Raw genomic sequence first — 15,306 nt, forward strand, 5'->3', positions numbered from 1 at the left:
GCTGGCCGTCCGCATAAAAACCAGCAAGTTCCTGAAACAGCCTGTTCACTCTGCCCCCCATCAGTGCTTAGCTGTGTGAGCTTTGCTCTTCAACACAGGATCTGGATCACAGTCCAAAATGATACTGGCCGTCGCGGTTCTGTGTAGCATAGTGCTGTGGACACACTGTCTCCATTTCACTGATGTCCAGCCCCAGCAGGACTTTGATCTGCAGCAGGTGAGTGGAAAAAGCAACTGAGGAAAGAATGCTTTGATCTCTGTCTGTGAGAATGTGTGTGGCCAAGGAACTAATGTGTGTGTGTGTGTGTGTGTGTGTGTATTTATCAAGCACTTCAGGTTGGCAAAGAATTGTCGAATTTAAAAACAAACAGGATTACAAAATTATGCAGTTCTACCCAGCACAGCCTGAGAACCTCTTAATATACCTCAGAAGTAAATCAATTTAGGCTTCATTCAGCCCTCCTCTTTGAGATGTTTTTGCACTTTTTATGCACCAGAAACAGATATTTAGGAACAAACTCAGTGCCAGAGGAATGACGCTGAATGGAAGGAATAGTGTCATGCCTTTAATGACTACATAAAAAGCTAGTTTATCTGTAAACAGTCATATGATGTAAATATATATGAATAAGTTGCTAAATTAAATTGATGTAGGAATTTAACCCACTTAAAAAGAGTAATATAAATAAGTGAAACTCCACCATAATGAAAAAGAAATAATTTCTAACGCATGCCTTTGATCTAACGGCTGTCGACCTTCATGTTAGTTTGCAGGTGAATGGTACCGTGTGGGCATTGCATATGAAACCCCGGCATTCATTAAATACAAAGACCAAGTCATGACTTCAAAGGGCCTGCTACTACCGAATGAAAATGGAGGTGCCAATCTGACCATGTGGACTCTGCTTGGGTATGGTTCTTTTTGCCCTGAAAATAAGATGCAAAATGGAGGGGGTTGTCCCCTGTATTTGCATACAAACAATGCATGCTGTCAGTAATGCTATTATGCATGCATATTTACTCATTAAAAAATTGCCTGGATCAAATGGCCTTTTTTCCTGTTTGACTGGTCTTCTTTATTTTCATACTCAGGTCAAAGGGTTGCTTCCCCAATTTTTATGTTTATGAGAAGACAGATGTTCCTGGTCTGTTTACCTATTTCAGTCAAAGTAAGCCACACTTCCTCTTTTAACAGCAGTTCTTCCAGTGTGAGTACACACTTGAGAAACATGAAAGTAAGACACATAGACCGGTTTCTGCTTTAGTGAGCCAAAGGCAAGTAATTGGTCACAGAGGTGATCCTATGTGCAGAACAGACTATTCCAAACAGACAGTTTGTCAAAGTACTTCACTGATACCAAGATTTTGTATCTTTCTTAAAATCAAAATAGTCTGATGGTCTACACAGTGTCATCTCATGTCTACAACTCTCTATACAACGTGCAGGCAGGCACTCCGCATAAAAGACATGATGAGTGTAATCATCATTTTCTTCACTGTAAGGGCACAAGATGATGAAAGACATCACGGTGGTGGAGACCAACTATACTGAATATGGGGTGGTTCTGAAATACAAGAAGATGGACAAAGAGTACACTCAGGTGGCCCTCTATGGTACGTTCCTGATGCGTCTGCAGTCCCGTGTTAAATAAACGCTCTGAGCCACTGATATTAGTATAAGTAAGTAATCTTCCCATGTATGTTTTAGGGCGAACCCCAGTTCTCAGGCCTGAGCTGATCGAAAAATTCAGGTCATTTGTCTTGTCTTTGGGATTTTCCGAAGAGTCCATTGCTGTACCAGTCATTAAAGGTATTTCTGAAGCTCTGGAAGAAAGTGCGCAATAAAACAACACATTAGACCGAGATGAGCATTGTGAAACTGATCATGGCCCTTGTGATATTTACTGAGTAAATATAATCTCTCCTGGACTCCAGATAAACAAAGTGTGGTGAAGGTTGCCCCTTAAAACTGGTCTAAGACCAGTTTTTCTGTTTCTGTTACGAGGATTAGTGTTACAATTTGGACGGAAATGGCTGATCCTCTCTCAGGTTAAAAGGGCAATTTGAACCTTGGCCATGCAGCAGCAGTTACTTTCTGTACAAGTTATTCTGATGTCATACTACACCCATCAATCTCTTACTGTTTATGAAAATATATATCTAAGATACTCTATCCCCACCGCTCCCCAGATCCTTGCCCTTTTACGGAACCAAGGTAAGAACAAAGCAAGCCACCAATCACATATTAACATATTCGATGTGACATTTCACAAAAGAAGGATGAAAGAAGGTTAATTAATGACATTTTTGATAACAAACCTCCTACCTGCAGCAACGCAACAGAAACGATGACCTAGAAGAACTGGCTGATGTCAATTTTGTGTCTGCCTCTAACGCCAGCGTGAAGGACATTGTTTTAAATAGGACAGTATTTAACTTCTTATGATGATGTCCAAATGTCCCTGTAACTTTGCATTACCTTTTTTTGCTTTTTATGATTTTTTGATCATTTTTATGTCTGTAATATGTATCATTTTAATACTGTTAAGAAATGGTAGTTAATCAGTGAAAAGGGTTTTTTTTGTGTGTGTGTGTGTGTGTGTGTGTGTGTGTGTGTGTGTGTATTTTCATGCCAATACTGCCTGGTTACTCTTTTTGAATCCTTTGTCTTATCTAAGCTAAGCTTTACAAATAGTAAAGATTGGCGCAGCATTATACCGTGACTTGTGACGTTCTTTATTGCCTGCAGAGGTCAGTGTTGTTAAACTCTCTAGACCAACACGGTCCAAATGAAATGATCTCTAACGCAAAGATAACTGAACTGTGTTCATATTAATACATTTGGCTCTGTAATCTAAGCATGTCAGATCACCTTCATTTGGTCCTGATTTTGTTTGAGACTGAAATGGAGTATCTGCTCCATTCAGGTCAAATGCAGTATTTCTGTCTTACACTGAAATAAACTAAAAATGATTTGGTTGAGAAGGACCATTTTAATGCTAATATTCACTCAGAACTATGAATCCCTTGGAGACATTTTGCACAAAATCATCTGTTGTTGTAAAAATTGTAATAGGTCCACTAATATCCCAGGGAACACCAACATGTATGCATGCATATGTGCATGTTGTTTTGGAGGGTTTGGGAACTCTGGCAAGAAAACTGAAAACAGCTCTATAGAAAGAGACACTGTCTCACCAAATGTTAAATTGACATGAAACCCTATCTTTAAAGACATCTGCTTAAAGGTGAATTAAATGAATCGCCATGGGAACACCACTTAAATACAGCTTTGTCAGAGAGACCTCAAAACATGTTATTCTCTGAAACCTGCTTTCAGATGGTTCCCTTGAGTAGGGAGCCAATTATCCAACAACGTTCATGCAGTACCCAAATTGTTGCCTCTACATGTACACTGGGGTGACACAGAAACACAAGAGCTCAAGTGCAGACAAGGGAAGGAGAAGAACCCCTAGAGACCAGCCGTGAAACGCAAGCCCCGGTCTCCATTAGCATTAGGAGGACTCCCCTCCATCCAACACCCCACCCCCTGTGCCGTGCAAGAAACCCGGCTGAGCGACTCGCTCCTTAAAGTTCCCACCGTGGAGGGCTGCAGCTGCTGACATCACGATGTGTGTCGATGTGTGTCGCCTTTTCCTGGGGATATCCGCGCCAAACAGAGAGGCTGGGAATGGGAGGGGAACAGGAAGGCATGCGCACGGAGGAGGGTGGGCAGTGCTCGAGCACCGCTCGCGTTTCTGCCGCGACCCCGTGAGCATGCAAGTTCATGCTGCAGCTCAGCAGGGACACACACTCAGCCTGTACATTCACCATCCCCTGATGCCTGTTCATAACACGATAGATGCCTATAATTTGCCTTTTTAGAGGTAATTTGATGAAAATGTTTGTAGATGTAGCACTATTTGCAGTTCTTTCTCTCTCTCTCTCTCTCACTTTCTCTTGCTCAATCTTTTTCCACCTCTTTCTTTCTCTCTCTCGCTCACTCTGTCTCTTTCTTTCTCTCTAACCCTCTCTCTCTCTCTCTCTCTCTCTCTCACTTGCTTGCTCTCTTTCGTTCCTGACCTTATGTGTACAGGCAATAGGAGCTCTTGCTGTTGTGGTCCAAGGGCAGGAAGCAGCTTGGTTCCCACACAAAGGTATCAAACGCCCAGACCGGTACTCACTGGCTCTCAGACACACACATACGCGCACACGCACACACACACACACACACACACACACACACACACACACACACAAACTGACATACACACGTATGCGCACACACTACCACAAATGCCAACCTTGTAAGCATAATACACTGTACAGTGGACAAACACACCAAGACAAACAGGACATTCCTAATGTCTGACGCTGCAGGTCAACAGTATGAGTGCTCCTCCAGGCACAGTGCCCATGGCTTTTACCCCAAACATCTGCAATAGAGCTGCCCTTTCCACAACACCTGACATCTCCCTTTACACTAAATCATATCCTCAAAGATGGGTCAGTCCACAACCCTATGGACATGACATTAAACTATTATAGGCTCATCCTACCAACATGACCACTGTTTTCTTTCTTTCTTTCTTTCTTTCTTTCTTTCTTTTAATAGCAGGGGATCCATTTGCCAGATTCGTTTGCAAGAAGGCTAGAACTGCTCTAAAACAGACGTGCCGATAACATCAGTATACTTTCCAAGCTGTCAGCTCTCCAGTCATTGTCCCAGGTAATTGAGTCTTGCTTCATGCTTGTTATCTGTTAAGCTTGACCAGTCATGAGGTATTTGAGCTTGGGGGTGGTGGGCTGAGGATGAGAGGTGGAGGGGGGTCTTAGCAGCAGGGGTCAGTTCCCATGCATAATCAATAGGTCACAGTCAGGAACAGGGAGTGTGGCCTCTTGAAACCCTTTACCTTCTACACGCCCCTACCATTCTGCAAACCTAATACCTGCTTCAATGTTTACCTCAGTTGAGAAAAGTATCTGCCATTGGTTCCTATGCAACTGACATTAAAATTTCTACTTTGTAAGAGTTGATAAGGTTCCCATTAGCTGACTCGAGGTTATCAAACCTCCATGCAGTCTCTGGTATCCTTTCTACATGCCAACTTTCCACAGGCAACTGTTTTAGCTTAGTCTACTCTCTCACTCTCTTTCCCTCGTTTGCTCTCTCTCTCTAAAACTGTGCATGGGCCTATGCTGGGAAGAAAGACTCGACTCTTTCCCACGGTCCTTGAGCACGTGGTTTAAAATTGGATCCCAACTGAGCCACCCTCCCTATTGAAACGTCACTGCAACCTGACCACTGAGATCCTGTCACACTGCCAGAGATTTTTTAGGGCATTTGAATGAAGTCTATTGAAATGGGAGGGAAGAAAGCACAATAAATTCAAAGAAAGCACACTATCTCCAGACAAGTTCGGTCAAGTCTGACAGTTAAGACTTCTTCAAAATGGTGGGGGGTTTTCAGCAGTTACTGTTTAGTTTATTTCAAAATCTGGATTATAATTCAAGATATGAAAAGTACGTGAAATAAATCATTGAAAGTTATAATTAAATATTTATATTCACTTAAACCCCAAATATCTAGAAAATGTTAAGTGCATGTCTGTATGGCATATATCATATCTTACATCCATTCACTTTGCTGTAGTGCCATTGAGAGGAAAAGAATATTAATCTAATGAATATTTAAGACCCAGAGAAAGCAAATGAAACTCCCATCCTAATGCTTTCAGTTCTTATGAGTATTTTGGCTTGTCAGGTGGTTTTTTTGTTTGTCAGTTGTTCATCATGCGTCTTTGGGTCACCCAGCAGCCTAGTTTAAGATTTGCTCATTGTGCCAGACTGTGCATGCTAGCTAATGCAAAACCAGCATGCATAGTCTCGTCTCCACGCTTCTCTTGGATTCTGTGTCACTTTATGAGTGTTTAAACTGTTGTCAAAAGACACTATTACTCTCCCATTTGCCACCACGTATCAAACTTATGAATTGTTGACATGCAGATGTAACCCTCCTTTCAAATTGCATATATATATATATATATATATATATATATATATATATATATATATATATATATATATATATATATATATATATTCCAAGTATGCTGATATATTGTTCTTCTAATTTTAATTTGTTATTTCCTAAAGTTAAAACCATGAATATGAAAGGAGAAGTGGGTGAATAGGGAAACAGAACCTGCGAAACTCTCAAACGTACTTTTAAGACTTCAAAAGCGATGGAGCAATCTCTGCGCAATATTATAAGCGAATGTGTATTGAGAAACTAAAGTGACATTTAACGAAAATTGTCTGTGGAGTTTTGGAATTAAACACTACCCACAACAGCAACAACAAATGTTTAAGACATTTTTTTTTACATTTTAAGATTATTCTGTTAAATAACACCGTTTCTGCAAAGTGAATAATCACCGCTGGTTTCCCTACAGCCTAAAAAAAAAGATGACCATAAATCCCGCCCCTAACAGACGAAGTTTATGACTGGCCATTGTTATTCAAATGAACTCAACCGGGGAATAGACGGGATTAGCTATAACGGAGGATACGGACTGGATCTCATAGCGCGCAGAGAGGTACGGACGGTCAAGACCGGCTCGAGGGAACCATCAAGGTAATATGCCAGTGCGCTTTCAACCATTAGTTGTGCATTAGAATACTTGCAGGAATTGTAATTTTGCGAAGATTACACCACCGTTGTTTAAATGGTTTAAACGTTCACTGTTTCATACATTATACCTACCTACTTAAACAGATTTATCCCGAACAGAGTTTGTCGCCGTTCGGACTACAGAAAGCAGAATGGACTGTTGAAGTTGCCAACTCAAACTAGACGGACGTGAGAAAGTTGAGTGAATACCGTGCAACTGCTCCGGAGAACACGTGAACTGTAGGAAAGGAATATATCTGATGTTCAAAGTAATTTAATCTCTTTCTTGAATCAGGGTATACTTCAACCCAGCCATCGTATCCACTCAAGTGACGATTGCTAATCGCTACTGACTGGTCTAGGCATTTCTAAGGTGGATTATTTTTTTCTTACCCCCAAAACACCAACCTTTAAATAGAACTAGGAGCGAGTACAGTAAGGAAGCAGTGGATTTCAGTCGTCTTCCGCAGCGAGGCTACCCGCTGAAATCATGAGCCAGGCGGACATGACTTGCTCTGCGCGTCAAAGAGTGTTTCAGGAAGCCCTGAAGAAAGGCAACACGAAGGAGCTCCATTCGCTCCTGCAGAACATGACCAACTGTGAATTTAACGTCAACTCGTTCGGACCAGAGGGACAAACGGCGCTCCACCAGTCCGTAATCGATGGGAACCTCGAGTTAGTGAAACTGCTGGTAAAGTTCGGCGCGGATATCCGTCTGGCTAACAGAGACGGATGGAGCGCCTTGCACATTGCGGCGTTTGGCGGACATCAAGACATCGTCCTTTACCTCATAACAAGAGCGAAGTACTCATCAAGCGCGCTCTGAGGCGAAGGAAATCGGACGCTGTACCCTAAGCCTATCACATTTGACTACATTTGTGCCAAAGTAAAGGACAGTTAATTTGTCATGTATTGTGGCATGTTCGGGAAATTGATTTAACATCACCTGGCACAGAATTCAAGTCCAAAATGCAGCTAGTGTTGGGTTGGTACAATGTCAAAGATGTAGTTTGCCAACAGCAGATACAGTCTATATTATAATCATAATCAGTGCATGATTGTAGATTCCCCTCGATTGCCTTCTGTACATATTTTACTTCCTCTAAGATTGATGATACCAAGATACAGTGAGGTAGCCGGGGTTATATATATATATATATATATATATATATATATATATATATATATATATATATATATATATAAACCAGATTCTTTTCAGTTATTTTTTTCAAGGCAGGAACTGTTATTAGTTGATTTGGCAATGCTGCATGAATCAGGATGACTTTGCTAGGATGCTGACCTCAAGACTGCTGTGAAGGCTAGCACACAAAATTCAGGATCTCTAGCTAATTATGCATTAGTTCCAGATTTTTTAAAGAGCTGCATGCTGCAAACGGCTGTTTCAAATAGAAACCTCACCTTGTAAAAACCACCTTTTAGCAAGTTGCCAATTTCCCTGTCAACTTTGTTTTAAGCAAATGTTAACGCAATTCCTTTCTTAGTAAATTAGAATTCCTCATATCAGACCAGCAGGGAAAGTGGGTCACAGTTTTTGAGATGAGGACTGGCTTGGCTTTGAAGGGTCATGCCAATCGCCATTATCATTTTAAGCTATAGTCATTTTTAAAAGACAGGCCACTCACTCTGAATTACTGACTAGCTTCAACCTTCAGAAGTTGAGCAAATCTACAGGAGTCCGACGTATTACACACGTCTGTACAATGAACTGCATATTGAAGTACACAGGCCTGTTTTCCCCAGTTTCACTGCCAATGCTGGAAAGCTGTGTTCAAAAGTCAAAATGCTTGTGACTGAACACTGATGAAGTATCATTCAAAGCCAGTATAAAAATATGCATCATTTATACTTGAGAATGTTTTAAATATTGCACTGATGGCTGTTTTATGAACAGTTGGTGTCAAACCAACTTTTAAAGATAAAATTTTTTCCAAATGGAAAAAATATCATATTGTATGGAAGCTCCATGGTAGGTTAGTCTTCTCTCACTTTTTCAAAGGCATTTAAATGTCTGTAAATGCTGAATTTGTAAAGCACTTTACTTGATGTTCTCCCATGCCCATTTTGACATGCTACTGTCAGACAAGTATAACAAATTGTTTTGAGCTGGAACAACATGGACACTGATCGTCTTGTTGATCCTGTTCGTGGTTGAACATTCAGGTAAAGTGTTCAGAAAATCTTGGAGCACTTCCTCATAGAAGTCCCATCCTCCTCTTTTTAGGGGGATGCTACATGGAAAAATTGGTGTAACGAGAGGTTGCACAATGCACAAGTCTTTACTTGATAATGCCATAACATTTATGACATGAGAGTAAAAATACCTTCTTTGGATGAGATAAATGTCAGATGACTGTGATTTTATTGGACCACCTTTTGAAATCTTATTTTCTTCAACTGGTCTGTCATTGTTACGCTTTTGTGAATTTTTGACGTGTTTTATATCTGTTTAGCATTTTTGTGTTGAGTTTTAAATGTTATGAGTGGTAATATTTTTGGAAGATATTACATGCTGTATTTTGTATCATTGTACAAAAGCATTTTAAAATATTAAATTCTGCTGTTTTAAGAGAATTATGAGTTCAGTAAGTGTATTTAGGACTTTATTTAGCCTAGATCTGTGGGGGTATCAAAGAATCTGAAGAAATTCCAAAGTTCAACTCAGGACAGTGCAGCCACATTGAAACTGAAAACTAAGGTTAGCTCACTTACCCATTAAGTCAGGTTTGTAGCGTACACCACAGATGCTGGGCCCCCCAGACAATAGTCAGCCATAGTGCTATGGCCTGGCTGGACAGACACTAAGCTTATCTCCCCACCCACTAGACTACAGGCAACTGGCTGACTCTCTGCACTCTTAATAATTACTTATTGGGAATATGAACGTCCATGTGCAGAGGCAGAATAATTCATCTTAAAAATGCTTGGATCCATCTTGCACTATGAACCTGAACTGTTAACGCAGCAGTTCCAAAATTGGCCTGGTGACATGTTGTTGGTGTCATAATGAAAGTAGGTGACATTGGTGCATACCATTAAACAACAGCACAACCATGCATAAATCAGGAGAACTATAATCACATTAATAGGGGAATATTCTTGTCACATATCGGAGACGACAAACACGAATGCTTTATTGTTGCCAAATCAAGTTTTCCATCTAAGTATTGTCTCAGATTTCCCACTGTTTGTGGACTGCATTCGCATAGAAGCTATACTTATATATAAATTACATTGTCGTGTGCTACGTGTTATGCTAAGGTGAAAGGTTGTCTGAAGGCGGCGAGTCTCCTATCAGAAGGAACTGTGCAAATGCAGCACAAATTAACAAAAAATGACAAATGTCAATAGTAGTGTATGAGTAGTGTATCTGCTCTGAATGGCACCTGTTGGTCCTGCACAGGTTCAGTGTCTTTTCTTAGTTTCTATGATAGGTTATATTTAGAATGAGCTGACTCCAGCTCAATTGTCATGAGATACCAGGCTAAATGTCAGATGAAACAGTTCCTTGTATATACAGATATTTGCTGCAGCTCTGTACAGTTATATACAGAGGGTATCGGAATTGTATGTAGGGCATCAGAGAGAGCGACAACAAAGTTGTAGAAGCCTGTAAGGTCTAGAGGACTGGAGTTGCATATTGCTTTACAGGGTACCTCATGTACACTCTTTCAACAACTGAAAATGGCTTTTTTTTTTTCTAAAGTCCAAAATTAAGACCTTGATTTATAACATGCAAATCGCATGGGTATCATATGAAAGTGATCACTAGCGATTCCAGCACTGCTTTTACCACAGCTGTTTTTCAAATCATCAACAAAGAGAATTTTGTGCTCAAACATCACCACCCCCTCAAACCTCCACCCCTAACATACAGTGCATTTACTACAATTTTTTAAAACGCAAATCACTCTCTCTCTCGTAACTCTAACCTTTGGTCCATGCATTGACAGAAGGGCCGAGGGGGGGGGGGGAGGCAGGTGGCCAGGCCGATCCTCATATGCCCTCTGCTCCTTTCTCTCTCCCCCTCCCCTTCCTTTCTTTCACTATTTCACTCCATTTTGCGTGCTCCAGCTCCCGGTGACAAGCCGCCCCATTCACTCATTCGCTCTCCTCCTTTCCCTCGCTTTTGTTTGGCCAGCCTGGCTCTCTGCTCTCCTATTCAAGGTCCAGACGGCCCACCATTGACGGGAACCCTTGCCCAAGACACGCTGCCCTACCCTACACCCCCCCCCCCCCAACATACACACACGCACGCACGCATGCACACATACTCACACATACACAGCTTTGCAGCTGCTATGGTAATGAGAGGGAGAGAGGCGAACGAGGTAGAAGACCCGAGAGAGGAGGGGTAAGGGGGAAACAGCAAAAAAGAAAGGGGGTATCCTTATGCAACTCAATAACCAGTGGCCCCAGGTTTTTTCTTTCTTTTTTTAACAAATGGAAAATCTCTCTACCCCATGCTCACCTCCTTTCTTCTCCCCTCCTGTCAGCTTCCCACCCTGCTCCCTCCTGCACTCTCCAGCCCCACCCCCCCACCCCCCTGTCTGGCCTCCACACCTCCTCTCCTGACCTCCGCTTTCTCATTGAAATCCATTTTACACTGAACCCTGAAAAATGCAAGTCCAAAGGTGTGTAAAGTTACTCTAATGCCATGCTTTTAAGATGGTGAAAGTGGTGTGTTTCTGTCTGTGTATGCTTTCCACTTGTTTTCACCGTTTGTTTTGCTTTGGGCATACAAAGCCCATATGTATGACCCATATGCACATATGTAAGAAAGTTTATTACTTACCCCAGTGTATATATAGTGCTAACCAATTTACTGCATCTGAAATCTATAATATTTTGTGTATAAATCATAACATATTGTTTGTCATATAAATGCATTGAACGTTATCACATCAAAAATAACTTCTCAAACTCTGCATTTAAATGGAACCAAAGTATGTGTGTGCATGTGTGTGTGTGTGTGTGTGTGTGTGTGTGTGTGTGTGTGTGTGTGTATGTGTGTGTGTGTGTGTGGGAGTTGGAGGATGGGGTGAACTCAGGGCCCGTACTGGCAGACGGTTGTGGGGCCCCGTGCAGTCTCCACTGCACAACTATTCGTCTTGCGTCTGTGCATGGTGACCTGTAGGATCATGTCTCATCTGCCTCCCTGTCACATCAGAAAAGAGAGGCAGGAGCGTCCATATGGAGAGCCTCCACTCTCCAAATACTGACACATAACTCAGGCCATGTGTGTGTGTGTGTGTGTGTGTGTGTGTGTGTGTGTGTGTGTGCATGCACACATTTGATTAATAAGTGCAGACGCATAGTATGGAGTTAAACATCTGTGAGGTAACAGGTGGAGCGTTGTGACCTAAGAGGCAGATTTCACAGACATAGGATGCACTGAAAGCACAGATATTATTTCACCTCTTTCTCTTTACTTGAACTTGCCTGATGTTTTGTGTTATACAATGTGGAGTAGGTGACTGGTAATAGTCACGAATGTGTTAAATATTACATACAATGGACATACTTACTGTTCAATTTGATAATGCATATCTCAACTCAGTGTTAAAATGATACACACTGGTAGGGTTGGGTTTAATCTCTTATGTACCCAAATCTGTGTACCCAACCTTTTCAGGAAGAGGTTCTGAAGGCCCTCTAGAAAAGTGAAACATGCAAACTGGTTTTAGAGCAGTTATAATTGGATCCAATTAATTTGCAAGGGTTCATTAAACACTATTTAATCCCAGGACAGACCAGGCAAGTTCATCTAAATTGTGAAAGAATGTTGAATAGCACTGTTGAACTCTACCATAAATGTACTGTTTTTTAAACCTCTTCATTGCTTTTGTTGAACTGGAGCAATAGTATAGCTGCATATATATTAGAATTAAGACTTTGTAGGCGAGCGGGGTGAGTGGATCCACCTGCAAAGAATACGTTTGCAATTCTGAGAGCATATGTGTGTACTACTGTTTGCGTGCACACACGTGGGGCAAGCACCCCTCCTCACGCATGAGCATACGTATGCGTGTATATGCTAGTGCGTAATTATGGAGGATAAAGGCGCAGTTGTAGTAAGTGAAACTCTGAGCTGGAGAGTGTCCGGCTGCTTTTCTCTGCGGCTGGCCTGGCTGAATGGAGCCATTCACGAGGGTCTAACCGCAAGCTTTCTTTATCTGCATTGTTATACCCCCTCCCCTTTACCCACCACGGCATAATGGCACTCCGTAATGGGTGCAGGGTTTGGTGTGTATGTGTGTGTGGGGGGGGCAACAGGGGGGAGTATTTGGGTGAAAGTGAAGAGTGGGGCAGGGGGTTTGTGGTCACACACACACACACACACACACACACACACACACACACACACACAAACAAAGGGCTGGGGCAAAGCTGTGAGGGGGTAGAGGATAGCCTAGCAGACCGGAGGTTCCTGATCCACTGAAACATCCTTTTGTTCCCCACACCTTCTCCAGGACTTGCAGCATCAAAGGTGTGTGTGAGTATAGCAGCCGTGCATGAGTGCAACTGCTGGGCACTTCTGTTACATGATGAGTCTGTCAGCAAGGAGAGGCAATGGAGGCAAAAACAGTGCCGAAGTTGGTAAGACCTCAAGGTGGGTGCCACGTACCGCTGCGATAAAGGTGCCCCCCCCCCCCCAAAAGAAAAATTAAGAATCTGCAGTTATTTATTTAAAGACATTCATTCTTGCTAAGAGTACTCTTCTAAAGCAGACATTCACTCAAGTATGTTCAATGGGCCCACATTATCAAACACCTTGGAATGAGAATCCTGGCATCAGGTCTGATCTTTATATGGATGAAGTTATAAGGCAGCAAAATGTAAAAACTAATTTCATATCAATGTTATTACTCTAACACATTTGATAAATATGATCCGATGACTGTACATATTTAAATACAGATATATTAATGCAAATTAATTTCTTTGGATCTGGACCAAACCTCATATAAGAAAACTAATTGATTTGACAGAAAGAAAAGAAACATTAGACACAACATATTCCTTGACAATGACTCAGCATTTGAGAAATGTGATGTAGATTAATCCAATGCCTTATGAAAAATCACAACTGGTAATGATGGAGGCTTGCAGTAACAACAGTGCACTCACTGAAACCCTCAATAGGCATGTTTACTTTGTAGCATGGTAGTAAAGTCAACAGCAGTCCTGGCATGGCCAAAGAATTGCTCTAGACCCTACAGGAGTGCATTGTAGTCAAGGACTAACCTTGCTGTGTTAAAATAATAAACAGTAGCGCCCTCTGGGGGCTAAACCCCCAATTCTAGAATCTGTTTATCCAACGCCTGCACTTCCTTAAAAATAGTAATGGAAAAATAAGGATCACTAATTGTCAGAGTGAGTGTGATGGAACTAAAGGAAGGAGAGAACAGAAGGAGGAAGAGAAATGGAAGCTTTTAATGTATTTTACATAATCTTGGGTATGCCCAATAACATGACAGTCCGAAACAATAGTTAATGTGTTTCTCCATGTCCTGAGGTCAATACTGCAATGACTCTGCAGGAACTGTGAGAGGGATTCTTAAAGAGAAAAATGCACAAAGACTTTCATAAGAGGAATATAGGACACAGCAAATATGAAGTAAACACAAAATTGTAAATCAAGTGTATCATGAGACCAAGCCTGGAAGTATATAGCAACATCAGTTATTACAGAAGTGAAATATATCTGACATGAATTGTCTATGATAAAAATTGTTTTATCATTCAAACGCTATTAGTCTCCGTTTCTTCTTTTCTGCTGATTTCCAGTTTTCGCACAAACATTAGTACTACTGAAAATACATGCAAATCACTGAGTCTCTATTTTAATGTATTTACTAAATGTGTTATCCTGAAATTCCTGTCAAGAAACTAAAGTACACTGATTGATTTCAGTCCCTCATTGTGATCAGTCAAATAGATGACCATGCATTTCAACATGCCCTTCTGTTCATGACCTAGCTTGTCAAAAGCACCACAGATTAGTGATCATATAAAATGCTACAGAGAGTATTCACCCTGATAATTATCATGATGTTAAGATTCTCTAGAAATCCCAACCTCAGCACATAAGCAGTGTTTATACAACTAAGACCTATTTGTTAATAATAATTTTAAAAATCGATTGCTCATTGTAGTTTGTATTTCCATCTTTTTGCATGTGAGTACACTTTGTGTCTTTAGTCTTTGTGAGCATGTTGTAGTGCTGTTGTTTGGGGTTCTGTTTTCTCTCTGTTGCTCTCAATAGATCGTGCTATTTTGATGTTCTGGGGTACACATTTAACATGCTTCATGAGTTTTCAACAGAATTTGACACGTGTCCATTGAATCAAGCATACTACTTTCTGTAGTGAGGTCATGGCTATGCTTTGGTCTGTATAATTTACCAATGTTTTTCAAAATATATTTAATTCAGCAGCATCAGCTAGTGGCTCATTCCTGTCAGGTATTTTCGCCAAACCACTAAAAAATGTTGACATCGAGCCACTCTTGAAAAAGAAATCTCTGGGCGAATTTATGTTAAATATGTTGAATGGGAATTTTTTTTTTAACCAACTGATTTTTAATGTAAATAACTATCTTGACAATTT

At 41.1% G+C, this 15,306-nt stretch overlaps 2 protein-coding genes across 3 annotated transcripts; both read left to right on the forward strand.

Annotated features, from left to right (window-relative positions):
- Positions 1-26: 26 nt before the first annotated feature.
- lcn15 (lipocalin 15) lies at positions 27-2,715 on the forward strand. Its single transcript, XM_027002899.3, has 7 exons — positions 27-217; positions 768-910; positions 1,093-1,169; positions 1,504-1,614; positions 1,709-1,810; positions 2,191-2,215; positions 2,333-2,715. The coding sequence occupies exons 1-7, from the start codon at positions 119-121 to the stop codon at positions 2,355-2,357; spliced, it is 582 nt and encodes a 193-aa protein (XP_026858700.1). The 5' UTR covers positions 27-118; the 3' UTR covers positions 2,358-2,715.
- Positions 2,716-4,621: 1,906 nt separating this feature from the next.
- On the forward strand, positions 4,622-9,268 carry nrarpb (NOTCH regulated ankyrin repeat protein b). 2 transcript variants are annotated; one of them, XM_081714033.1, is made up of 4 exons: positions 4,622-4,729; positions 6,456-6,637; positions 6,794-6,942; positions 7,092-9,268. In XM_081714033.1, the coding sequence occupies exon 4, from the start codon at positions 7,164-7,166 to the stop codon at positions 7,497-7,499; it is 336 nt and encodes a 111-aa protein (XP_081570159.1). In that variant the 5' UTR covers positions 4,622-4,729; positions 6,456-6,637; positions 6,794-6,942; positions 7,092-7,163; the 3' UTR covers positions 7,500-9,268. The 2 variants fall into 2 exon arrangements, with proteins under 2 accessions (XP_081570159.1, XP_026858627.1); XM_027002826.3 differs by having other exon boundaries at positions 4,624-4,729; positions 6,794-9,268.
- Positions 9,269-15,306: the final 6,038 nt, after the last annotated feature.

Source organism: Electrophorus electricus, chromosome 5, assembly GCF_041902795.1.
Source record: "Electrophorus electricus isolate QZ-2024a chromosome 5, ASM4190279v1, whole genome shotgun sequence".
Classification (NCBI taxonomy): Eukaryota; Metazoa; Chordata; class Actinopteri; order Gymnotiformes; family Gymnotidae; genus Electrophorus; species Electrophorus electricus.